The sequence below is a fragment of the Pyrus communis genome, chromosome 9, assembly GCF_041283825.1.
Source record: "Pyrus communis isolate YQ-2024b chromosome 9, ASM4128382v1, whole genome shotgun sequence".
Lineage (NCBI taxonomy): Eukaryota > Viridiplantae > Streptophyta > Magnoliopsida > Rosales > Rosaceae > Pyrus > Pyrus communis.
The window spans coordinates 24,214,027-24,238,396 of record NC_142573.1 but is presented as its reverse complement, the minus strand read 5'-3'; the positions used below and the strand labels follow the sequence as shown (position 1 = coordinate 24,238,396).

Here is a 24,370-nt window from a genome sequence, read left to right as displayed (position 1 = left end):
CGATAGTGAGGCCTGCGTCATACCCAGATAGGTGGAAGAAGAATGGGCAGATGGATAGTGTGCGAAGAGGGTAGGTGCAGGGAGATGGAAGGAAGATGGTCAGAAGGGTGGGTGTCTGGGCATTGTCGAATTCCCAGAATTGGACAAATAGGTTGTCGTCATCGTCATCCCTATTGTCTATGGTGTCATCGGCGACGGCGTCAACAGTGTCAAATGGGGATTCGATAGGGGTAAAGTCGGCTTTTGTGGGTTGATTGCGATGAGAGCAGAGAAGGTAGAGTGGGAGATGGGTTTTTGGTTTCTGGGTTTGTTCGAGCTTTATTTATTTATTTATTTAAATTATTATAAATATGGTCAATATTATAATATTTTTAATGTATAAAAATTATTTTTTTGCCACGTGGCACAAATTTGGCAGCTACGTGGCACAAATGTGACTGCCACGTCAGCTCTTAACTGATCAATGGATGGAAAATGTAACAAATATATTATATTGAAATAATATAGTACGTGAGGTATGAAAGTGAAATGTTTGAAGATGTTGTATAAGGTTGTAATAGACCTAAAACCTGAGGTGGTAAAGTGTAATTTGATATAACAGTTCTATGACTTGTCCTCTTATTAAATAAAATGCTAATACACAAATAAATTATTATTTTATAATTTTTATTAATGTTCTATTGATATAACAGTTTCATCATGGGACATGGCAACGGCACCACATACATTCTATGGTATGTAACCTGCTACATTTTATTGAATCTGCATTCAGCATGTTATGTTATTATATTTTATAGCATGAAATTGTATAGTCACACTATTTAAGGCATACACATATGACAGTGTTCACAATATGTACACATTGACAAATAATTGCTTATAGACAATGCTCATGCATTTGATCGATTAACCAGGAACCAAAATTATAGTAGTTCACTGTTCGAAAAGCAGCGATCGATTTTGAGGCAAAGCTCTCAACTTTTCTCTCCTTGTGAGAGCTTTTCTCAACAGTGTTTGAGTGTTCTCTGTTTCGTCTTTTTTGCAGCCATCGACCCTAGCTATGGCCAGGGTCGATGTCAGTCCTCTTATTTTCCTTTTCCACTTTTCTTTTCCTTTCCTTTTCCTTGAGCTTTTGTTTCCCCCTCTCCAGGGGCCTGATCGTCACTTTCTTCCAACTTCTTGTGCCCCTGATTTCTCTGTCTGTAGCCCCTCTTTCCTTGGTTTCCTTCATCCCTTCCACTTCCCCCCCCCTTTTTCTCCCTTCTTTCCTCCCTTCCACTTTCCTTCTTCCTTCCTCTTACTTTTTTTTTCTTTTTTTTTTTTTTTTTTTTTCATTCTGCCGTTTCTTCTTTTTCCCATTTCTTTGCATCTTCTTTCCATCATTTTCTCATTTTTTTTCCACTTTCCTCTACATTTCACTCTATCTTCCACCTAATCTACCCCATCCTTCTTCAACTTCACATCTTGGATTGGTTTCTCCATCTTTGTACCGTGATTTTTCGCGTTTTTCCCAGAAAATGTGTAGAGTTTTTGCTTGGGTGTTCACACCACCACCTTCCTTGGGATTGCCTTTGATGGCATTGTTGCTAGTGAGTTGCTCTTTCCCACTGGCTTCCTTCGTTTTGGGTTTCACTTTGTTGGCCCTGTTTCTAATGGGTTGCTTCTTCCCGTAAGATTATTTCGATGTGTGGTAGCTATCGGTGTGGTGCTCGGCGGTGTTTAGGGATTTATTTTGGGGTTCTGTTTTCACTCCATTTTCTTCTAGTTTTGGGGTTCTGTTTTGCTCGTTTTCAAGTGTGTGCAGGGAACGTTTGTTTCTATTAGTTGGTAAGTGGCTTTCCGACGACGGCGAGTTGAAGCTGCTAGGGTTTGTTTCAATATTTTCTATGTTTTTGGCTTTTTAGTTGCTTCTGAGGTCATTCTTTTTGTTTATGTGTATGCATCTGGGCCTTTTCTTGTGTAATTATTGTGTTGGAATAAAGCAACTTTTCACCAAAATTAAAAAAAAAAAAAAAAAATTATGCTAGTTCACATTACTGAGCCATATACTTATGGTGGCAAAGATTTAGTCGGAACGGTGACCTCTTGTTTGACCGAACACCCACTTGCTCGGATACTCGCTCATTTGAACACCTATGTGCTCGGACATCTGCGAGCTCGGACACCTATTCGTTCGGGCACTGACGAGATTGGACACCCACAAGCTTGGACACTCTTAAGCTCGTACTGACATGCCCCGATCCCTATATCCCCAAACACCATGATGGGCATGTGCTAGCCGACACCAGAGGGTGACGAAACAATTGTAAATATGCATACAAATAAAATATGTAATTAGAAAGAAATATGCCAATGCGGAAATATGTTAAGAGCATACAACTAATGAAGAGTAATGGGAAAGAATTATTATAAAAAGGTACGAACAAATGAATAGGTCTTACACTAAGAAGACTTGAAGATACATATGCAGAAGTGCCCTGACGCCGGGATTGTACGCCTAGATTCTAAATCCTGAAGGGGGCGCAAAACAAAACGATGAGTGGACCAAAGTTTATAATAATAATACTAAGTAAAACCATTTTTCTTTTGAACACACTAACCCCCTGTTTTGAAAACTCATATAGTATTACATAATAGGTTTTTTGAAAACTCTAGCATGCCATGAAAACGTTCATAAAACATGTACTTATAAACCAGTGCTCAGTAATGGTAACATAGTTGCCTAAAGGAAAATCCATAAAACCTTTGTAAATCACATTAATGATGTACTCAATTAGGGGTATCATAGTTGCCCGAAGGCATAACCATCATCTGAAGGTGAAGCTGTACGACACTGGATTACACCAATGAAGAAATCCGGTAGGTCCCATCACTCAAATGTGAAGCTGTACGACTCTAGTTACGCCGAGGAAGAAATATAACATAACACACCGACACTAGCCGTCGTTAGTGAAGCTGTCCGACATTGGTTTTGCCAGTGAAGCTGGGAGTATGTAATAATATCTCACTATTCCTTGACTGTGTCCTATGGCTATAGACTTATACATACTCAAGTTGTGTGTATATGTTGTATGATTACCCACTAGATAAGCACCTAAAAATGTAACCAGAATCTCATACCAAGTGTAGAATACCAAAACCTCATCATCTGAAATCATAAGAAATTCCATAAACGTGATTTATATAAACATGCCATTTTATAAACCTTAAATAGACAAATCAAGAATATTTCATAAAAGTGAATTAAATAAATTACATAATATAAAACATACTCAATTCATGAAATATGAAATGCTTGCAAGCCTAATATTTTATATAAAAAAAACATGCAATTTGAGAAAGGGTCCACTCATAAATACTCCGTGGTCGAAAAGCCGTTCGAACTAGGGAAGATGAAATTGTCACTAAACGACGCACCTAAGCATATAAAGGGACCAATTAGTAAAATCCTACTTATATAATTGAATTTGAGAAAATGGACGTCGAAAAACCTAAGAAGGGACCTCGAGTTCCCCCACGCATCGCCGCATGGGATTGCTGCCAGGAAGGCCACATGTCGAGTTGAGTCACATAAAGGTTGGCTGAAAAAGTCGTCGGCGCCGTTGTGGTCTCCATTGTGGACGGCAATGGAGCATAGTGCCTCAGACGAAGGCGTGCACTCCACGTGCAGCAAGTACACTTGTACTCGCCTTTCTGTAATTTTTTCAGATATTTCCACCAACTTCAAGAGCTCATTCCGAGCTTGATACAAGCCCAAATCAAGTTATTCAAAAGCCAAAATGTAGTTCAGAATGTGGAAAAGAGAGGCCTAACGGGGATCGAAGTTAGCCGAAAAAATGGCTGGAACGTGGCCAAACGACCACGGTTTTGAAATTCCAGATTTTGCACAGTGACTTCCCTAGTGTTTTCCGAGTTCCTACACTACCAAAACCACCCAAAAACTTACAAATCATGAACTTAGACACGATCTACAACGGTAGGGACCAATTTTAAGGCTTACCTTAGCCGGAAATGGTCAGAATTCGCTGGAGAAGTTCATTGCATAATGCAGCTCTGGAAAGGGTTTTCCAACAGGTTTTTCTCCTAAATTTTTGGTTCAAGACCTCACCATAAAGGCTAGGAAGGGTGGAGGGTTGGTGTTGTTGTTTGTTTATTAATGTATGGGTGTGTATGTTCTTCGGTTAAGAAAGGGATGTTGCACGGGAGAAAGAAAGAGATAAGATGGAGAGTAAGGGAAGAAGAAAATGGAAAGAAAAGTAAAAGGGGGAAGGAGACACACTGTCACATCCTGGCCCGGGCTCAACTCTACCATAGCACATTATTGTCCATTTTGGTCCCCGACCACGCCCTCATGGTTTTGTTTCTGGGAACTCACATGAGAACTTCCCAGTGGGTCACCCATCCTAGTGTCACGGGCCGTATGTTGCAAACAAAGAAAATGCCCAAGACATTATATGTCCAAGCCCATTAAGCCTTGTCTTCATAGAAGATTCTGGAACGTCCCGGAGAAATCAAGAACATGGCGGAGCATTCAAGAGGATCTAGGGCATTCCGGAATAATCCACACAAGTGTAGATATTTAAGCCTCACCTAGAATAATCTAGATTAGGCAAGTTGTATCTAGAACTATTCTAGATATTTTTGGATGTAAGTAGGGAATTCTAGAACCCTCCATTGAGGAGGTTACTTAGGCCTATAAATAGGAGGCAAGGCCATTTGGCCAAACCATCCAAGAATCCAAGAGTTGTAAGCAATTGTAAAGTTCTCCTAAGTTTCAATACAAAGCTTCCATTCTCCCATCTTCTAAGTGATCTTAGCATTCTCCAAGCTATCTTAGCTTTCTTTGTGATTCAATCCGGGGAAGCGAGGCTTCAAAGGCTTACTTAGCTTGTTCATCGAGGTTTTCAAGTCTAAGTGCCGCACGGGCGGAAGGCTTAAAGAGTCATCCCGTGACAGCTGGTATCAGAGCCAAGCTCGTGAATCACTTGAAGGAAAGTAAGATATGGCAAGTGGAGAAATGGTGTCCGGAGTCTCCGACCCAAGGGAGCGTACTGCCGAGGTGCAAGATGTTGCCAAGAGCAAGCCAAAGTTAAAGGACTTGCAAGCATCAATGGAGACCATGGAGGAGCGACTCGAGAAGGTGGAACAAACCATACTCGAGTTCGATACTCGACTTGATGAGGACGTTGTCGACAAGGAGGAAATCCAAACCATGGTGGAAGATGGTAAGGATGAACTACGTGGCTTGGTGGAAGGGCTACGAGATGAGCTCCTTGGCGCCCTCAATACCATGGCCGACAAGATGCGGAGGGAAGTCCAGGTTCACCTTGACAACATGGAGGCAAGGCTTGTGGCGCTTCAAGAGGAGGTAAAAGACACAAAAGAACTTAAGGGAGATGTGGCGTTTTGCAAAGAAGCAATTGTGAAGCAATTCGTGCAAGGGCCGAGGGAAATCAAGACGTTGGACTCAAAGGTAATCGACTCCTTTAAACCCAAATCCTATAATGGGAAAAGGGAAGCAAAGGAGCTCGACACATTCGTGTGGAACGTGGAGCGATACTTCAAGTACCTGAAGCTTGAAGATGAGGAGTCCAAAATCGCAACGGCAACCATGTTCTTAGCTGACAATGCCCTTATGTGGTGGCGTCGCCGGAGCATGGAGATTGAACAAGGTACGTTCTCCCTCACCACTTGGGATGAATTTAAGAAAGATCTTATGTTGCACTTCTATCCCCAAAATGCCAAGTACGAAGCTAAGGAGAAACTAAGGTGGCTCAAGCAAACGGGGGGTGTCAAAGACTATGTCAACACCTTCGTGAGCTTGTTATTCGAGGTGCCCAACATGCTAGAGGAAGACAAGCTCATGTACTTCATGAGTGGACTGCAAAATTGGGCAAAACTCGAACTACAAAGGAGGCACGTGCAAACATTGTCTGATGCCATTGCCGCCGCCGAATCCTTGATTGAGTTTAGATCAAGCCACCAAGGTGATTCCAAGTCCACGGGGAAGAGGAGTAACCATGAGAAAAGTGGGGGAGCACATAAGCCGAAGGATAAGGCGGAGACAAGCAAAGGGGCTGAGACAAGCAAACCGAAGGAGAAGAAAGCCGATAAGCATGACAAAGGCAAGGGTAAGTCTTGGCAACCCTCTTGTTACTTATGCAACGGCCCTCACATGATGCGAGATTGCCCACAAAAGAACGCCCTTAAGGCCATAGCTTTCAAGGAGGACAAGGCTGAGGAGAGTAACGATGCAAGGATGGGATGCATCCGTCTCCTGAATGCCATCCAAACAACCCTTCCACAACCTAAGGCTCAAGTTGAGGGAGGATCATTGTTCGTCGACGTCAAGACTGGTGACAAGACGACGCGTGTGTTGGTGGACACAGGAGCAACACACAACTTCATGACGTCGGAGGAAGCTATAAGGCTTGGCCTCCGAGTCACAAAGGAGCCCGGTAGCGTGAAGACGGTAAATTCCGCTGCCACCCCCATCGTCGGAATTGCGCGCAATGTGCAAGTAGACATTGGCGCATGGAAGGGAAAAATCGACTTCACCATTGTCAAGATGGACGACTATGGCGTAGTCATTGGGCTAGAGTTCATGGACAAGGTACGAGCCTTTCCCATTCCCTTCTACAATATTTTCTGTATCTTGGACGAAGGAAGACAACCTTGCCTGGTGCCATTGGAGAGGCAAGCCAAGAAGTGTACCCAGCACTTGTCGGCAATGCAATTTGCCAAGTCCTGGAAGAAAGGCGAGGCCACATTTCTTGCCACCCTAATGTTGAATGAAGGGGAGGAGAAGTACGGGCCTTTGCCGAAACAAGTGGAAGCAGTCCTTATGGAGTTCGCGGACGTGATGCCTAAGGAACTGCCAAAGAAGTTGCCACCAAGGAGAGAGGTCGACCATGCGATTGAGTTGGAGCCTGGTGCTAAGCCTCCCTCCAAATCACCTTATAGGATGTCGCCACCCGAGTTGGAGGAATTGAGGAAGCAACTCAACGAGCTACTTGATGCTGGCTACATCCAACCCTCCAAGTCCCCATATGGTGCACCCGTCTTGTTCCAACGCAAGAAAGAAGGTAGCCTAAGGCTGTGCATCGACTATAGAGCATTGAACAAGATTACCATCAAGAACAAGTACCCACTTCCGTTGATCGCCGACTTATTCGATCAACTTGGTGAAGCAAGGTACTTCACAAAGTTAGATCTTCGATCGGGATACTACCAAGTGAGGATAGCCCCTGGAGACGAATCGAAGACGGCGATGGTGACCAGATATGGTTCGTTCGAGTATAAAGTTATGCCATTTGGTCTGACCAATGCCCCTGCAACATTCTGCACATTGATGAACAAGGTATTCCATCCTTATCTTGACAAGTTTGTCGTTGTTTACATCGATGATATCGTTATCTATAGCAAGACCTTGGAGGAGCACGTCAAGCACCTGCGCATAGTGTTCAAGACCCTTCGGGAACATGAACTCTATGTCAAGAAGGAGAAATGCTCCTTCGCCACCCAAGAAGTAGAATTTCTTGGCCACAAGATAAAGGATGGGAAACTTATGATGGAAAAGGGCAAGATCAAGGCCATTCAAGAGTGGGAACCGCCGACCAAGGTACCAACACTTCGATCCTTTCTGGGGCTAGCCAACTACTATCGAAGATTCATTAAAGGGTACTCAGCTATAGCGGCACCCTTAACGGACCTTCTCAAGAAGAACAAGGCATGGGAATGGACGGACAGGTGTCAAGAGGCCTTTGAGAGGTTGAAGAAGGCCCTAATGGAGGAGCCTGTACTAAGGTTGCCCGACCTTAGTAAGCCATTCGAGTTGCACACTGATGCTTCCGACTTTGCCATAGGAGGAGTGTTGATGCAAGAGGGACACCCGATAGCCTATGAAAGTCGCAAGCTAAACAATGCCGAGAAGAGGTACACGACCCATGAAAAGGAGATGACCGCCATCGTCCATTGCCTTAGAGTTTGGAGGCATTACTTGCTTGGTACTTCCTTCATCATCAAGACGGACAACGTTGCCACTAGCTACTTTCAAACCCAACAAAAGCTCACACCTAAGCAAGCAAGGTGGCAAGAGTTCTTGGCGGAGTTTGATTACAAACTAGAGTACAAGCAAGGAAAGGAGAACGTGGTGGCCGATGCTCTAAGTAGACGAGTAGAGTTAATGGCTACGGTACTCAAGCCGCAAAGCCATCTCTTGGGCCGTGTCCGAGAAGGTTTATCGCATGACGTCCAAGCCAAGAACATTGTGGAGTTTGTCAAGGATGGGAAGACAAGAAGGTTTTGGCTTGAGGACGGCTTGCTATACACCAAGGGCAAGCGGATCTACGTCCCAAAGTGGGGAAGCTTAAGGAAAGAAATCCTGAAGGAGTGCCATGACTCAATGTGGGCAGGACATCCTGGCACTCACCGCACGTTGGCTTTGGTGAGCGATGCTTATTACTGGCCACAAATGCGGGACGATGTAGATTCGTACGTGAAGACTTGTCTTGTGTGCCAACAAGACAAAGTGGAACAAAGGCAACCGGGAGGACTGTTGGAACCGCTTCCCACCCCATCAAGACCATGGGAGTGTTTAACTATGGATTTCATCACACATTTGCCCAAGTCTGATGGATGTGGATCTATCCTCGTCGTGGTCGATAGATTCACCAAGTATGCCACTTTCATACCCGCACCTGTGGAGTGCACAGCCGAAGTAGCCGCACGCTTGTTTCTAAAGTACGTGGTGAAGTATTGGGGAGTTCCGAGGAGCATAGTCAGTGATCGAGATGCTCGCTTCACGGGTAGATTTTGGAAGGAGCTCTTCAGGCTACTTGGCTCAAAATTAGACTTTTCCACAGCTTTTCATCCCCAAACTGATGGACAAACGGAGCGGGTTAATGCATTGTTGGAGACTTATTTGCGGCACTATGTTAGTGCCAATCAACGAGATTGGGCTAAGTTACTTGATGTTGCCCAATTCTCTTATAACTTGCAACGTTCGGAGTCGACGGGAAAAAGTCCGTTCGAGTTGGCTATAGGGCAACAACCCTTGACCCTGAACACGGTCGCGACTGGCTACACGGGGAATAGTCCAGCCGCTTTCAAAACCGCTAAGGAGTGGCAATTAGCCCACGAACTTGCTCGAGCTCATTTGGAGAAGGCTTCAAAGAAGATGAAGAAATGGGCGGATCGTAAGCGAAGGAATGTGGAGTTCCAAACTGGCGACCAAGTCTTTGTGAAGCTTAATGCGTCTCAGCACAAGAGTACTCGTGGCTTGCACAAGAGCTTGTTGCGGAAATATGAGGGACCATTCCCTATCATCAAGAAGGTTGGCAAAGCCGCTTATGTCGTGGAACTCCCACCCCGTCTCAAGTTCCACCCGGTGTTCCATGTGAGCAACTTGAAGCCTTATCATGCAGACAATGAGGAACCAAGCCGAGGTGAGTCTCATCGAGCACCCCCTTTGATGACGGAGGCATTTGACAAAGAAGTGGAGAGCATTGAAGCCAAGCGTGTCGTGGTGCGACCAAGACAACCAAAGCATGTGGAGTACTTTGTCAAATGGAAAGGGCTGCCATACTCCGAAGCGACATGGGAGAAGGAGACGTCCTTATGGCAATATAAGGACTTGATTAATGCATTCGAGAGGCAAGAGTCGACGAGGACGTCGACGGCTTAAGTGGGGGAGGATGTCACGGGCCGTATGTTGCAAACAAAGAAAATGCCCAAGACATTATATGTCCAAGCCCATTAAGCCTTGTCTTCATAGAAGATTCTGGAACGTCCCGGAGAAATCAAGAACATGGCGGAGCATTCAAGAGGATCTAGGGCATTCCGGAATAATCCACACAAGTGTAGATATTTAAGCCTCACCTAGAATAATCTAGATTAGGCAAGTTGTATCTAGAACTATTCTAGATATTTTTGGATGTAAGTAGGGAATTCTAGAACCCTCCATTGAGGAGGTTACTTAGGCCTATAAATAGGAGGCAAGGCCATTTGGCCAAACCATCCAAGAATCCAAGAGTTGTAAGCAATTGTAAAGTTCTCCTAAGTTTCAATACAAAGCTTCCATTCTCCCATCTTCTAAGTGATCTTAGCATTCTCCAAGCTATCTTAGCTTTCTTTGTGATTCAATCCGGGGAAGCGAGGCTTCAAAGGCTTACTTAGCTTGTTCATCGAGGTTTTCAAGTCTAAGTGCCGCACGGGCGGAAGGCTTAAAGAGTCATCCCGTGACACTAGGAATGCTCTCGTGTGAACTCGCTTAACTCGAAGTTCTGATGGAATCTGAAGTCAGTGAGCTCCCAAAAGGCTTCGTGCTAGGTAGAGATGTGAATATACATATAAGGGTTACATGATCCAATCCCTTAAGAGATGTGGGATGTTACAATCCACCCCCTTAGGGGCCCGACATTCTCGTCGGCACACTTTCGGTCAAGGATTGACTTTGATACCAAATTGTCACATCCCGGCCCGAGCCCCCACCACATCCTGGGCTCGACTCCACCGTAGCACGATATTGTCCACTTTGGGCCCCGACCACGCCCTCACAGTTTTGTTTATGGGAACTCACACAAGAACTTCCCAGTGGGTCACCCATCCTGGGAATGCTCTCACGCGAATTCGCGTAACTCAGAGTTCCTATGGAATCCGAAGCTAGTGAGCTCCAAAAAGGCCTCGTGCTAGGTAGAGATGGGAATATACATATAAGGCTTACAAGATCCACTCCCCTGGGTGATGTAGGATGTTACACACACGGGACAGAAAAGAACACCCCAGAAAATGGGGTAAAACTGCCACGTGTCAGCTTGTGGATGGTCCAAAGTGGAGAAATATCTCCTATTGTGAAATTACCAAAATGCCCATGACGTTTAAAAATTCGTAGAAACTTCGTTTTAATTCCAAATCAATTCTGCCCACGCCTACATGTTTGTATCAACGAGTGCTACGTGAATAAATTGAAAGAAAAATTCTTACATATCATAGAACGAGAGTCAACGAAAGTCAACGGTTTCGTCATTAGGGATATTTTTGTAAATTTAGCTAATTAAAATGTAAAATTCAAGACGGGTCGTTACACGGACCCTGAGTCACAGACCCAACTTATGGACGCAATTCAAAGACCCTATTATGACCCCGACTCAAAGACCCAATGTGTGGACTCGATCTGCGCACCCGACACATAAACCCAATATGCAAACCCAAAAAGCGGACCCAAGTCATGTTGAGAGTTAACTCATATTAAGCGCACACTCACATAGATGGATACTTGCAACAAGGAATGCCGCGAGTCGAGCTGTCTTGCAACGAGCATAACCCCCGGCTGAGTAACCACCTCGCTGCGAGCACCGTTTCTAACCAAGCAGCCTCACAACATATGCTACCTCTAGCTAAGTATCGCTTCACGTTGAGCACCGCCTCATGTCGAGTACCGATTCTGGACAACATCTAGTCATTTCAGCCCGCACATAGATTGGATTTGAAGTCTCCAGCCAAAATACTCTCTTAATTAAAGACTTGAGGGACTTTCGTTGTACCATATATTGGGCCAAATGGTGGGTTTGAAAAATCGAAAACAGAAAAAAAAAAAGATCAAAAACTAAACCGAGACCTAAAAAATCGAACTGAAAAAAAACGAACCGAAGCTGTCAAACCGAATAAAACCGAATCTGGTTGGTTCAATTTCGATTTTTGAGGTTCGAAAATTGAACCTGACCAAACCGAACCGAACCGATATATGAAAATCACTTATAAATACTCAAAACCTGGTGGCATGAGGATTCGAATCCCTTCCTTCTAGGTTGAGGATACTTGCTTCAAGCCAACTTGACTATAGGTTTTGTGTTGCTATAATTGTACCAGTAAGTTATTTATAGGTATTCTAATCTTTAATGCTTTGTAAAATTTCTAAAGTTTACAAACCCTAGCAGTCACTCTCTCCTATTTCAGTTTCCACCTCTTGATTTTCTTAAACACTCTCTCTCTCCCCTCCGCTGCTTTCTTTCTCTCTCTCTCTGTTTCCTCTGTGTCTCTTTCTCTCATTCCTCTCTTCCTCCAAATCACTTTCCCTCCAGTCTTCTCCTGTCCTCTTCGCGGATTCCTTCTTCCAAACCATAATTTTCCCTCGCCCCTTTCAAATCGGAAGTAGAGGATGAGGGCAGAAGGAGTTTAATTACTTCAACTTGGCCCTGCAATGGCTTGACACTTTTTGTCAGCGCACCCGCCATTGTTGCTCCTCCAATGCTTGCTTCTGCAGGTTCACAATCTCTTCCTTTTTTTAACTATTAATTTAGAAAAAAGATTGATTTTTTTTCGTTTTGGTTGATTTTAATTTGGTAAATTAGGTTGAGTTTTTTGTTTGTGTTTTCTGAATTAGTTTTTCTACTATTGGGTTTTTCTTGTTTCCGCTCAAATGCTCCAACTGTGTTTACAATCTGTAAGTATTAAGCTTTTGTATAATATTGTGTAATGCAGAGATGAAAACTGAAAAGCATGAGTTAAGTTGACTTCTCAGTTGAAGTTCAAATATTTTGATTAGGGCATGTTGCAGGTTGATTTCTCACTGAGGATGCTCAAGGAAGGGAAGCATGTGCTTCAAGCTCCAGATAAAAATAAAAATAAAAAATAAAAATCATGGAAAAACCGAAGTTTTTGTTTGATTTCGATTATGGCAAAAAACCGAACCATTTTGAACCAAACCCAACCCTAATTGGGCCTTATTATTTATGTTCATTTTCACTATTCATTTATTCCAGGGGGAAGTTTGAAGAATTACTAATTATAAATTTTTGAATGAATGAACTTATTTCAAAAAAAATAGAAACAAGGCAATAAAATTCTAAGTTTCAGGAAGTAAAGTGATGACTATTAAATTTTAGGGAGTAAAATGAGATCAAAATCGAGTTTTAGGAAGTAAAAAGTGACAACCTTTGAATTTTAAGAACTAAAGTGAGACCGAAATCGAATTTCAAAAACGTAGTTAAAAATAAGTCAAAATAAAAATTATATAAACAAAACCACCAAACAGCACCGTTTTGATCGCCACCTAAACCCATAAACCCTAATTAAGCGCGCCTCACGTTTCAATCGAGTTCACTGTGTGTGTTCCAACATAGCCAAAGTAGAGATGAAGAAGACGGGAAGAAAGTTCGACGGAGGAGGGATGTCCCTCTCCGACCAAAAGCAGAAGGTTCTCCGTTGTCGTCTGGAGACCTTCAAGCACCTCCGCTCCTCCTCTCTCGACGAAATCGTCGGCAAACTTCGCACTAATTACAAAGACTACCACCGCATCAAGCTCCAGTCTTTCACCAAGTTGGTCCAGAAAACCCTAGATTCGCCTTCCTTCAAGCAATCCAAAACCCTAATCCATGTCAGCGACCTAGAAGACGACGAAGACGCTGACGAAGACGAAGATGAAGAAGTGGACCATAGCAATTCCAAGAGACGGCGGAGGGCCAATAAGATGGAGGAGAGATTGCAGCGGATAGAGACTGCGCACGTCAGAAGGATTCGCCAAAGCCATGGTGACCGTCCATCTACATCGTCTGATGATGATTATGAGGAGGAGGCGTTGTCGACATTGGACGACGCCATATATAGCGAGAAAGTGGAACCGGAGTTTGATGTGATGAAATCGAGCCTCCGAGCATCATATATGGGATCCAACAGCGCCTTGAAGCCCAAGGCGCCCGAGGACCAGAAGGAGAAGAATGTAGAAATTGAGCTTCCTGGTCGTGAGAAAGTTAAGTTGATGAGCGGAAACGGAGGGCAAGGGGGGCGAGAAACATTTCGGGAATCTGAAGCTAAGGGATCGGTTTCCAGAGATGTTGAGGTGAAGGGGAGTGAGGGGCCGAGGTTTAGAGACTTGGGTGGGTTGGAGAAGGTGATAGAGGAGCTAAAGATGGAGGTGATTGTGCCGCTTCGCCATCCAGAGCTACCACAGTGGCTCGGAGTTAGGCCAATGTCTGGGATTCTGTTGTATGGCCCGCCCGGGTGTGGCAAGACCAAATTAGCTCATGCCATTGCCAATGAAACCGGCATTCCCTTCTATAAGATTTCTGCCACCGAAGTAGTCTCTGGTGTTTCAGGTTTTAGCATTACTCACTTCATAGTTTCAATGACTGAATCATTCAAGCTGAAAAATGTTGTACTGTTAAGGTTCTTATGTTTGTGAAATTTTTGTTGTAAAATTGTAATTTGTAATATGTTGCCATGGCTATCATAAATTGTAGGTGCATCTGAAGAAAATATACGAGATCTTTTTTCTAAAGCTTACAGAACTGCCCCTTCAATTGTGTTTATTGATGAAATTGATGCAATTGCTTCAAAAAGAGAGAGTTTGCAGCGTGAGATGGAGAGGCGAATTGTCACACAACTAATGACTTGTATGGATGAATCTCATAGGCTTGTACAAACGGCTGATGAAGATTCCAACTCTCAAATTTCAGATAACAAGTCTGGCTATGTTCTTGTAATTGGAGCAACCAATAGGCCTGATGCTGTTGACCATGCTTTAAGGAGACCTGGCCGATTTGACCGTGAGATTGTTTTAGGCGTTCCAGATGAAAATGCCAGGGTTAAGATTCTTTCTGTACTTACGCGCAATCTAAAACTTGAAGGTTCTTTTGATCTTCTTAAAATAGCCAGGTCTACACCAGGGTTTGTTGGGGCTGATTTGAAAGCCCTGGCTGACAGGGCCGGTAATATTGCCATGAAAAGGATTATACACAAGAGGAAGGCTGATATATCTATAGATACTATGGACAAAGAATGCAATGAAGAGTGGTGGATGCAACCATGGTTGCCTGAAGAAATGGAAAAGCTCACTATTACTATGGCTGATTTTGAGGTATTCCAAAATTAACTACCTTTACCCTTTCTCCCCATGTTTTGACTAACATAGTTACCTATTGAGGTAAAAACCAGTTATTCTTATTTGTGCATTAAATTTCTCGTGGTAATGGTGTTATCATGTTCATTTCTGCAGGAAGCAGTTGAAGTGGTTCAGCCCTCGTCCAAAAGAGAAGGGTTCTCTGCAATTCCTAATGTAAAATGGGAAGATGTTGGTGGGTTAGATCTTTTAAGGCAGGAATTTGATCGCTATATTGTTAGGCGTGTTAAATATCCTGAGAACTATGAGGTAATTCATATTTTCATTTTCTGTTGTTTTATCTTTTTTTCCTAATCTCTGTGTATGTGTTTCCAAATTAAGATGTTTGTTTCTTTTATTCAAAACTTTGTCTCGGAATGGCTAGTACATTGTGTGTTTGTAGAAGAAAGTTATATTTTTTATTTAAAAAATTGTGCCTTGGAATGGCTTGCTATGATCTAAAAGATCTAAGGAAATAATCACTGATGATCAACATGAATCTCCTTTACCCATTTCTTCTGCTTTTAAATTTTAATAATGATGCTCAACTCTCCACACTTCATAGCTCAATGATTATGGTGCATACTTCGGTAGAAAATTATTTTTCATCTGTATGTGGTACTTTTAACCCCAATTTTCTTTCTGAACATATTTTCTGCGGCATTTATGGCTAGTTAAATACAATATTTACAGGATGGCGTCACATTCCTTAGTAAGCCAATACCGTTCACTAATTGCAAGTAAAAAGAGCCTAACATGTCACCTTAAACATATCTCAATTGGTGAAATGGCTTGCTTGGGCAAGGTTTTGGAGAACTTACTAATCTATGGAAAAGAATAGAATGCCAAACATTTTCATTAGCTGTTTTTAACTTTATCAAAAAAGTTGCACACTTCGCTTAAACATGACTATCTCCAGGAAGAACTATCAGAGAAATTTGATGTAATTCTTACTGAAACACACTCTGAACTTTTAGAAACTTAAATAAAAACATTACCCTCGGTTGAGACATTAATGTATCGCACGACATGCTATATGTGAATATTTAGTATTATATGGCATATATTGTTGGGTCACTGCTTCATACTCCTGCATGTACCTTTGTCTATTTATTTAAGTCTGCTGTCAAGTGGCTAATTATGATTTTGAAATGATTTGTGCTTTCAGGAATTTGGAGTAGATTTAGAAACGGGATTTCTGCTCTATGGGCCTCCTGGATGTGGTAAAACACTGATAGCAAAGGCTGTTGCTAATGAAGCAGGAGCAAATTTCATTCACATTAAGGTCGGTCATTGACTTTTCCCGATGAATGTTATTGAAATACTGGGTTATTAATGTAGGTCGCTGTAACAGTGGACATTCAATGTATGCTTTTGCATAATTTGAGAGGATCCATTTGGTTGACATGGCTTTTTTAACTGGTTAGGGCCCTGAACTTTTGAATAAATATGTTGGAGAAAGTGAATTGGCAGTTCGGACATTGTTTAGTCGCGCGACGACATGCTCACCGTGTATACTTTTCTTTGACGAGGTTTGTGATTCTGTCATTGACAAATGTTAGTAATACTATCGGCTTCCGTAGGCTTGTATCATTTCATCTGAACATTTAATTATATAAAGGAATAGATTACTGGATTATCATGATGAAGTTGGATTCAATTGTATGTAGAGAGGATTGCGTTGGAGTGTCATTAACAACTGTTGGTCCTACATAGTGCTCGAATGAACCTCATTTCACATCACCATATCATTTGAGAAAGCTAAACCTTTGGAATATTTCAGGAGTCAGGACATTATGAAAATTTTCTTTTGCACAAAGTTATATGATATGGTTGTGGTTCTCCATATTTATATTTCCATTCTGACCTCCAAATGAACTGGTTGAGAAGTCAACCAAATGAAATTTTTTTGAGCACATTACCCTTCTGAACATTTGGCGTTCTTCTTGTGTCATTCACCTACATGTTTGCAGCTTCTTGTAAAAACTTACAGGGGAACCTTCTTGGAGAGAACGGTGTGTAATAGCAGGAGTTGTTTTAATTTCACTGATTTAACTAAACTTTCTACATACTGTTGAGAGCATCTACATTATTGCCGGGTGTTGACACTGATGTGATGTCCATCTTGTCTACTTACAAAAATCAGACACGAGGACAATGCATGTGTGCGTGTTTTTTTTAATTATAATTTTTATATAGGAATATAGGATACAGATCTATCTAATGATGTTTAATATCTCATTTGTTTTAGCACTCTTTCTGAACACATTACACTGAATTTCTGAGGTATCCAGATGATTGTTTGAAACTAGGTGCATTACACTTCATGTCCTCATGTATCTTGACATGGAAAATATGTCCTACATTTCATAGCCTTTTAAAGCTTTTTCCCTCACTTATTGACAGGTGGATGCTTTAACAACAAAGCGGGGGAAAGAAGGGGGATGGGTTGTTGAGCGGCTACTGAACCAGGTAAATTAATTGCAAAGGTAGTCTGGAACTGACTGCCCAGAAAATTATTCGTTTTTCATTCATTTATGAATAGAATGAACTGACTGCCTACAATTGCAGCTACTTATAGAGTTAGATGGCGCAGAGCAGCGACGAGGTGTATTTGTAATTGGTGCCACTAATAGGTAAAGCTCATATATTTATTCTTCAGGTTTAGTTGATATAATTCAGTTTTAGTTGATATGAAGGAATATCATTCTGCAACTCTTATATGTGATACCTTGTGTCAGACCCGATGTAATGGACCGTGCTGTTCTGCGGCCTGGTAGGTTTGGTAAACTTATTTATGTTGCCCCTCCCACAAAAGATGAAAGGGGTTTGATCTTAAAAGCTCTTGCAAGGAAGAAGCCTATTGATGAAAGTATAGATTTGAGGGAGATTGGACAAAGGGAAACATGTGAAAATTTTAGTGGAGCAGATCTTGCTGCACTGGTTCGTCTATGCTTAAATATCTGTTCTATTCTTTCTTTTGTTTGTGATGTTTAAGTTTAATATTTCAATTGGAGTTGAGTTTTGCTTGACTCTCTTTGATTGGCGGGGAGGAAAAAAAGGGGATGAGATGCGATTGAGATTCTCTCTAACGTATCAAGTGGTGCAGATGAATGAAGCTGCTATGGCTGCTCTTGAAGAGAAATTGACATTACCTGAGAGGAGTTCAGATGCATCTCCATGGACGATAAAAGAATCTCACTTTGACCAAGCACTGGCTAAGATGGCACCATCTGTAACTGACCAGGTACGGATAAGTAGTGCCGATGTTTGATTTTCATATGCCTAGTACCTTCAACGAAATAATTCCTTTTTTTTTCTTTTTTTTTTTTTTCTTCTTTTTCGTAACACGATTATTGAAGTTCCATTTTCCATTGGTTTGTAAACAGCAAATGCAATACTACCAGAGATTTGGTGAGAGCCTCAAAGCACCAAGAAACAAAACATAAGCCACAAGTGTCGCATTGAAGAGTATGTTGTAAATGTTCTTAGAGCAACAGTGAGAGAATGTGTGAGAAGAAAGCAAATTTTGATATCAAATATACAGGCCTTTTATGCAAAGGGATAAGCGGATAACCTTCTCTTTATGGGGGAGTCTTTCAGGATCGATTCAAAGGGCCAGTGAAAGTACGCGGACGGAGAAATCCAACAAAACCACACCGTACCAACTCCATTTTTTGAAAAAAATGAGAATTAGGTGTGGGGCTCACTCCACATTAAATTTCAATGATCCTAACTATCTGTATTGTAAGTCTTGATTCATAGATCATTCTTGCAAAAATTCAATTCAATTCGAAATAATTTGCTTATTTAATTATCAAGATCAAATTTCATTGTTTCTTATATAACAAAGTATTCGTTCATTTCTTTGAATTCAATTAGATGTATTAAATATTTCCGATTTGGCTAATATTTTGTAACGATGATCTATGAGATACAATTTGAAAAATAGATAGTTCGGATCGTTAAAGTTCGATGTGGTGTGAATCTTACAACTAATCCTCATTTTTATTAAAAAAGAAAAGAAAAGAAAAAAGGATCCCTTCCCTGAAAGACTTCCGGCAAATATAACAAAAAATGATTTCATATCAAATATATGTTGATAATTTCATGTATAAAGAGCACATGCACATTATGTTCGTTCGTACTAAACCGTTTTTTCTTTCTTGAAGGAAGACGATGAGGAAAAACAAAATGGAAATCACAGAGAATTACTAAGCCGAAAACCTAGATGGCAGCACCGAGAACAAATAATATCAAAGCGATCAAGCGAAAGCAAACCCAGCAAGAAACCCAAAGGCCGTACGCAACCCGAATTCACATGTTGACAGTGGTTAATGGTTGAAAAGGAATGACAAATGACAATAAGCAATATTCGAGTATGAGGACGTAAAACGCAAATCTGGGACAAACACCGACATAAACTAAAGACAAAGCTTTGAACTAAACTCAACACAGGCTCAAAATAAAGAGACCAAAAATCAAGGGCCAAAGCAAATCAGGGAAGATGGAGAGAAGTTGTGGAGATAAAATAAAAAAGCAGGCAATTAGCAATAAAAATTAAAATTAAAATAAAAAAATCCAAACAAAGTACGCATCTATTCCAACTCTTAGAGTAAGTACTAGTTTGGTACTGATGTGCTTTTATAAAAAGTGGGTATCAAAAAAGCTGAGCTCAAAAAGGTATTTGGTAAACATTTAAAAACAACTTATTTTCACAGTTTTGGGTAAAAAAAGCTGAAAATGTGAAGCAGCAAAAATAAGCTTATTCTCACATTATAACAAAAGCAGTTTTTTTTTCAAAGCACATTAATACCAAACCAACTCAAATTAGGTTCTAAATCTATCCCAACTTGCTCTATCCCTTGGGCCAAATATGAATTTTAACCCAACACTAATTTTTGGGACAAATTTAGGTCAAAATTCCCTTTGGGTTAGGGATCAGCCCATCATATATGTGTTTTTTTAGTTATATATTTATAAATTCATTAAATCTAACGACTAAAATCTAATATGATTAAATATAATGTTCAAAAAAATAATCTAATGGTCCAAATTTAAATGTGTTTCATATTCTTGTATAATGTTCTACAATTTTCATAATGTCGATTTAATGAATTTTTAATATTTATTGGAATCTAAATATTTCTAAGTTAAAATGTTCAAAAAATTAAATTAACATAAATTTTTTTTTTCAATAGTTACGTTAAGAGAAAATTATCCTATATTCATTATTTAATAATTTAAAATTTTAACCCAGAACAGTTGAAGCAGAAAATTTATTTTTAAATTAAAATTTTTAAATTTTAACTCAAGAATTAAAAATGATCTTAACCACAAATTACGTCTTGTGAAAAAAAAAAAAAACAAACAAAAAAAGAATAAAATTTTCACTCTTATACGTTCTGTCCGAAATTCGAATATACCTCTGTCCTTTCCTGTCCTTTCCTCTCCGTTCGTATTTTTAACTAATCATGTCATACCATCGCAAATTATTATTCAAAAAAGATAACGTGAAGCAGAAAACTAGTTTAATCTGGAAATTGAAATCTCAACAGCCTTGCTTTCCTTCTCCTCCTTCTCTCCCATTCCATTTCCCCCACTCTCTCCCTCTCCAAACAGCTACGAAGTTCGACCTTCGACTGCAATGGAGATGGCCATGGAGGACTCCACCTCTCGTTCGCTTCTCTTCATCGCTCGTTACGCGCTTCAATCCGACCGACGAACTCCACGCTTCCTCAAGGATCCTATACAGAGTACGCTACGAATATGTAATTTTAGGATTTCTTCTGCTAATTTCTAGATTTTCCTTGTTTTAGGGTTGTACTTGCTGTGTTGCTGTATTTGACCTCGAATTTAAAGAATTGGGAACGGAAACTCTAGGGTTTCGGTGAATTTCGGATAATTTTTGTTTTTGGAAGTTCTGTCTATCTTTGTGAGGAACGGAGGTTCGTATATGAATTCTAGGGTTTCTAGAAATTCTTGTCTGGTTTGAGCTTTTTAGGTTTTCACTAGAATTGTCAATTGACCGGGGCTATTACCTATTGAGTAACCCTAGGGAAAGTTTGATTTTGAGTTGTTGGGAATATAAAGAAGTTCTTGTAATTTGAGTTTAATCGAGTTTCATATGGTTGTTGAAAGCTCTCCATCTATGGATACCAGTGGATATATTTGAATTTGAGCTTGAATTTTGGGTGGTTTTGAGGGTGGTTTTGCATTTGAAGTTGAACTTAGTTTTCGGCAGACTTTGATGGCGGGAAGGTGGGACGTTGGGTTTCCAAAGACTAGTGCTAGTAGTCTTAGAGAGCAAGCAACAAGAACAATTCTTCGCAACGTGAGGTCACAAGGGCACACATATGTTGAGCTACGAGAAAAGGGGAAAAAGTTCATTTTCTTCTGCACTTTGTGCCTTGCGCCATGTTATAGTGATAAGGTGCTGTTTGATCACTTGAAGGGTAATCTTCACAATGACAGGTTAGCTGCTGCTAAGGTTACTCTCTTGCAATCAAACCCGTGGCCTTTTAACGACGGTATGGTTTTCTTTCATAATTCAGATGAGACTGATAAGCAGTTGGTGGTTCCAGATGGCAATAAATGTAAGATTATAGAGTCTCATGACAATGAAAACAATCTTGCTGTTGTCAAATATGGGGAAAATTTGATATCTAATGGCAATGGGAATTTTGGTGCTGATGGTCATGAATGTAATGAGCATTCTGATGGAGCGAACTCCTCCGTGGCGATTCCTCATATTCTGTTTAGGGATGAAATTACTGACATAGAAGTGAAGCAGGTAGGCTTTGGACAAATTGCTGCAAGGCTCCTCGAGAAGGATGAGCTGTCAAATTGTATTAGTAGAATATGGTGTGAATGGTTGGGGAAAAGGACAGATAGCAATGTTTTGCTCAAGGTTCCTGAGCATGACTTTGCGGTCGTTACCTTCAGTTACAATATTGATTTAGGTAGGAAGGGATTACTTGACGATGTAAAGATGCTTCTTTCATCCAGTCCTACAGAAGAAACAGAGAATGGTGAATGCAGCAGCGGTAAGAAAAAGAAATTCTTCTCTGACCCTGAGGATATTAGCGAATCTCTAAGTAATCAGTTTGATTCATGTGGGGAAGATTCATCTGCTTCCAGCGGTGCAACGTCAAGATTGCTTTTAGAACGGTATGATGATCTTCTGCACACAAGATTTATTAACAAGTCTATAAGGAGAGAGTTAAGACGGCAACAGCGTTTAGCTTCGGGCAGAATGTGTGATATCTGTCAACAGAAGATGCTTCCTGGGAAAGATGTAGCCACTCTCATAAATTTGAAGACAGGAAGGCTCGCTTGCAGTAGTCGAAATGTGAATGGGGTGAGTCCCACAACTTGCATCCTCTTCTTTTTCTTCCTGTCCTCCATACCCCCACCCATCTTGACCCACTATCTTTTTAATATCGTAAATCTATGTATTTAATTCTGCAAGAGAGTTTGTTTCTCTTTATCTTTCTTTCTCAAAAGAAAGTAGTTAGCATCATTTTTTATTTATGCACATGCAGGCTTTTCACGTGTTTCATACTTCCTGCCTTATACACTGGATACTTTTGTGTGAAGTTGAGATGATCACGAATCAGTCCGCTAGTTCAAAAGTCAGGAGAAGATCTAGGAGAAAAACTGCAGCTAAGTGCAATGGAAAAGATGATCAGTTGATAGCTTTGAGCTCACAAATGAATTCTGTATTCTGCCCAGAGTGTCAGGGCACTGGTAGCCTAATAGATAACGATGACCTGGAGAAACCAAATCTCCCTTTGTCTCAGGTATTCGGATTGCACGACAATTACGTAGTTGAATTCTACTATATTATACTTTTCCTTTGTTTTTTGCTTCCTTCGAGTTTCTACATTAACTTAAAGTTTGAAATACATGAAAACTACTTCCCCGGTTTTGGGGAATGGTAATTAAGGACGAAAGATTTCATTATTAATTTTTGGCAAGCCAAACCTATTATATTTTTCATGCCTGTAATGTGACAGAGCATGCACGTGATATCCAGCTTTTCAGAAAACTCACTTATGATTCTCAAAGAGAGCTAGGCAGGGAAATGACCTTAGCAGTCTAATCCGTAGATTTTGTCTGTATCACAGCTATTCAAGTATAAGATAAAGGTGAGTGATGCACGTAGAGCATGGATGAAGAGTCCTGAAATGTTGGAGAATTGCTCGACGGGATTTCACTTCCCTTCCCAATCTGAAGAAGGAATTGAGGTTTCTGTAGGTTACTGCACCTGATTTCCTTTTAAAATTGAGATTAACTACAGTCAATAGAAAATTCAAGTTTTAGTCTTTCGATTTATTTGTGCTAGGAAAAGGTGAAACCGTTGAAGTTGCTGCGTTTCTACAGAGCAGATTGAATAGAGTTGGTGCCGAGAATACTGGGAAACCATGTAGCTGTATGTAGTTCACGGTGGCATGTGTGTTTGCACTCGGCCTCATGTTGTTCATATGAGTAGGACTTGGGAGTGGACAGACAGGCGTAGGTGGTTGTAACATCCCACATCGCCCAGAGGAGTGGATTCTGTAAGCCTTATATGTATATTCCCATCTCTACCTAGCACGAGACCTTTTGAGAGCTCACTGGCTTCGGGTTCCGGTGTGGTGGCGTGGTGACAGTTAGCTTTTGTGGATAGTTTGGATTAGTTTGCTTAATGAGATATGTTGTACATACCTGTTGCTAACACAGGTACATAAATGATATATATGTTGTATTCAATTTGGGGGACACTATTGAATTTCAATATATGTTTTCGTATCTAGGTATGTATGTTATTTTGTACTGCATTTAACAGATAGCATCGACGTTTCAAGTATTAAACGGCATGTATTCATCATTCATCGTTTCCAGTAGTGTATTATTTTGTGCTATCTCTATTCAAATTTATTCCAGGCTGCAACTTATAACTTGACTCTGCCTATTTTGTGAAAACTTTTATGTATCACTTGTATTTGAGAGCTCCAACATAAAAGAAGAGGTATCCATCAGTGGTATGATTTACACACCTATTTAAACAAAAGAAAAAACATAAGACAAGTTGATTGCAAAAAAAAATTGTATTACTCTTGATAAAGTGGGGGGAATGATTTACACACTCCAATTTATGTATCGTGATTATGTAGCCTAAATCCTTTGTACGCTAATTCAGCTATTATGATTTATTCAATTTAAAGATTTTAAATAAAAGTCACTTAGTGCTACGGTCTAATGGTATTTTTTTTCTTGTAAGTGAGAGGTTTCATGTCACTTAGTGCTATGAGCGAATTTGAAACACATTATTGGTAGCCCGTTGTGAGGCTAAGCCTCCCCCTCCCCCTCCTCCTTAGGTTATCTTCAATTGAAAGAGCTAAATATAGCATTGTCCAGAATTATAGCCTGCAAAAAATTATTTTTATATGAACATTGTCAGGCCATACTCATTTTTCATCTTCAATCGAAGGGGCTAAATAGCCCCTTGAT

The 24,370-nt window shown here is 40.8% G+C and overlaps 3 protein-coding genes across 10 annotated transcripts; all 3 read left to right on the top strand.

Annotated features, from left to right (window-relative positions):
- Positions 1-4,411: 4,411 nt before the first annotated feature.
- On the top strand, positions 4,412-10,050 carry LOC148694442 (uncharacterized). The gene is made up of 2 exons (XM_088699406.1): positions 4,412-7,027; positions 9,086-10,050. Exons 1-2 carry the CDS (start codon positions 5,003-5,005, stop codon positions 9,683-9,685), a joined length of 2,625 nt encoding a protein of 874 aa, XP_088555532.1. The 5' UTR covers positions 4,412-5,002; the 3' UTR covers positions 9,686-10,050.
- A 2,997-nt stretch (positions 10,051-13,047) lies between these two features.
- LOC137739497 (cell division control protein 48 homolog C) lies at positions 13,048-18,738 on the top strand. 2 transcript variants are annotated; one of them, XM_068479083.2, is made up of 10 exons: positions 13,048-14,093; positions 14,238-14,854; positions 14,993-15,145; positions 16,044-16,160; positions 16,303-16,407; positions 17,282-17,347; positions 17,447-17,511; positions 17,617-17,818; positions 17,985-18,122; positions 18,265-18,738. In XM_068479083.2, exons 1-10 carry the CDS (start codon positions 13,133-13,135, stop codon positions 18,322-18,324), a joined length of 2,484 nt encoding a protein of 827 aa, XP_068335184.2. In that variant the 5' UTR covers positions 13,048-13,132; the 3' UTR covers positions 18,325-18,738. The 2 variants fall into 2 exon arrangements, 1 of the variants encoding a protein (XP_068335184.2); XR_015966766.1 differs by lacking the exon at positions 17,617-17,818 and having other exon boundaries at positions 13,053-14,093.
- Positions 18,739-20,299: 1,561 nt separating this feature from the next.
- LOC137739182 (uncharacterized) lies at positions 20,300-23,747 on the top strand. 7 transcript variants are annotated; one of them, XR_015966773.1, is made up of 4 exons: positions 20,300-22,235; positions 22,420-22,677; positions 22,894-23,124; positions 23,223-23,747. XR_015966773.1 is itself a non-coding variant. In XM_068478718.2 (4 exons), exons 1-4 carry the CDS (start codon positions 21,126-21,128, stop codon positions 23,268-23,270), a joined length of 1,542 nt encoding a protein of 513 aa, XP_068334819.1. In that variant the 5' UTR covers positions 20,306-21,125; the 3' UTR covers positions 23,271-23,747. The 7 variants fall into 7 exon arrangements, 4 of the variants coding, with proteins under 4 accessions (XP_068334819.1, XP_068334820.1, XP_068334818.1 ...); XR_015966772.1 differs by having other exon boundaries at positions 22,894-23,130; XM_068478718.2 differs by having other exon boundaries at positions 20,306-22,235; positions 23,005-23,130.
- The last annotated feature ends 623 nt before the right edge of the window (positions 23,748-24,370 follow it).

What these genes read in the sequence shown, in the direction of transcription:
- LOC137739182 (XM_068478717.2), top strand. Translation starts at nt 21,126, where the DNA reads ATGGCGGGAAGGTGGGACGTTGGGTTTCCAAAGACTAGTGCTAGTAGT. An exon ending in GTAGTCGAAATGTGAATGGG is followed by an intron (nt 22,236 to 22,419) that starts GTGAGTCCCACA and finishes ATGCACATGCAG; the next exon opens with GCTTTTCACGTGTTTCATAC. An exon ending in CAAATCTCCCTTTGTCTCAG is followed by an intron (nt 22,678 to 23,004) that starts GTATTCGGATTG and finishes TCTGTATCACAG; the next exon opens with CTATTCAAGTATAAGATAAA.
- LOC137739497 (XM_068479083.2), top strand. Translation starts at nt 13,133, where the DNA reads ATGAAGAAGACGGGAAGAAAGTTCGACGGAGGAGGGATGTCCCTCTCC. An exon ending in AGTAGTCTCTGGTGTTTCAG is followed by an intron (nt 14,094 to 14,237) that starts GTTTTAGCATTA and finishes CATAAATTGTAG; the next exon opens with GTGCATCTGAAGAAAATATA. An exon ending in AATATCCTGAGAACTATGAG is followed by an intron (nt 15,146 to 16,043) that starts GTAATTCATATT and finishes TTGTGCTTTCAG; the next exon opens with GAATTTGGAGTAGATTTAGA.
- LOC148694442 (XM_088699406.1), top strand. Translation starts at nt 5,003, where the DNA reads ATGGCAAGTGGAGAAATGGTGTCCGGAGTCTCCGACCCAAGGGAGCGT. An exon ending in AGCTACTTGATGCTGGCTAC is followed by an intron (nt 7,028 to 9,085) that starts ATCCAACCCTCC and finishes GCGACTGGCTAC; the next exon opens with ACGGGGAATAGTCCAGCCGC.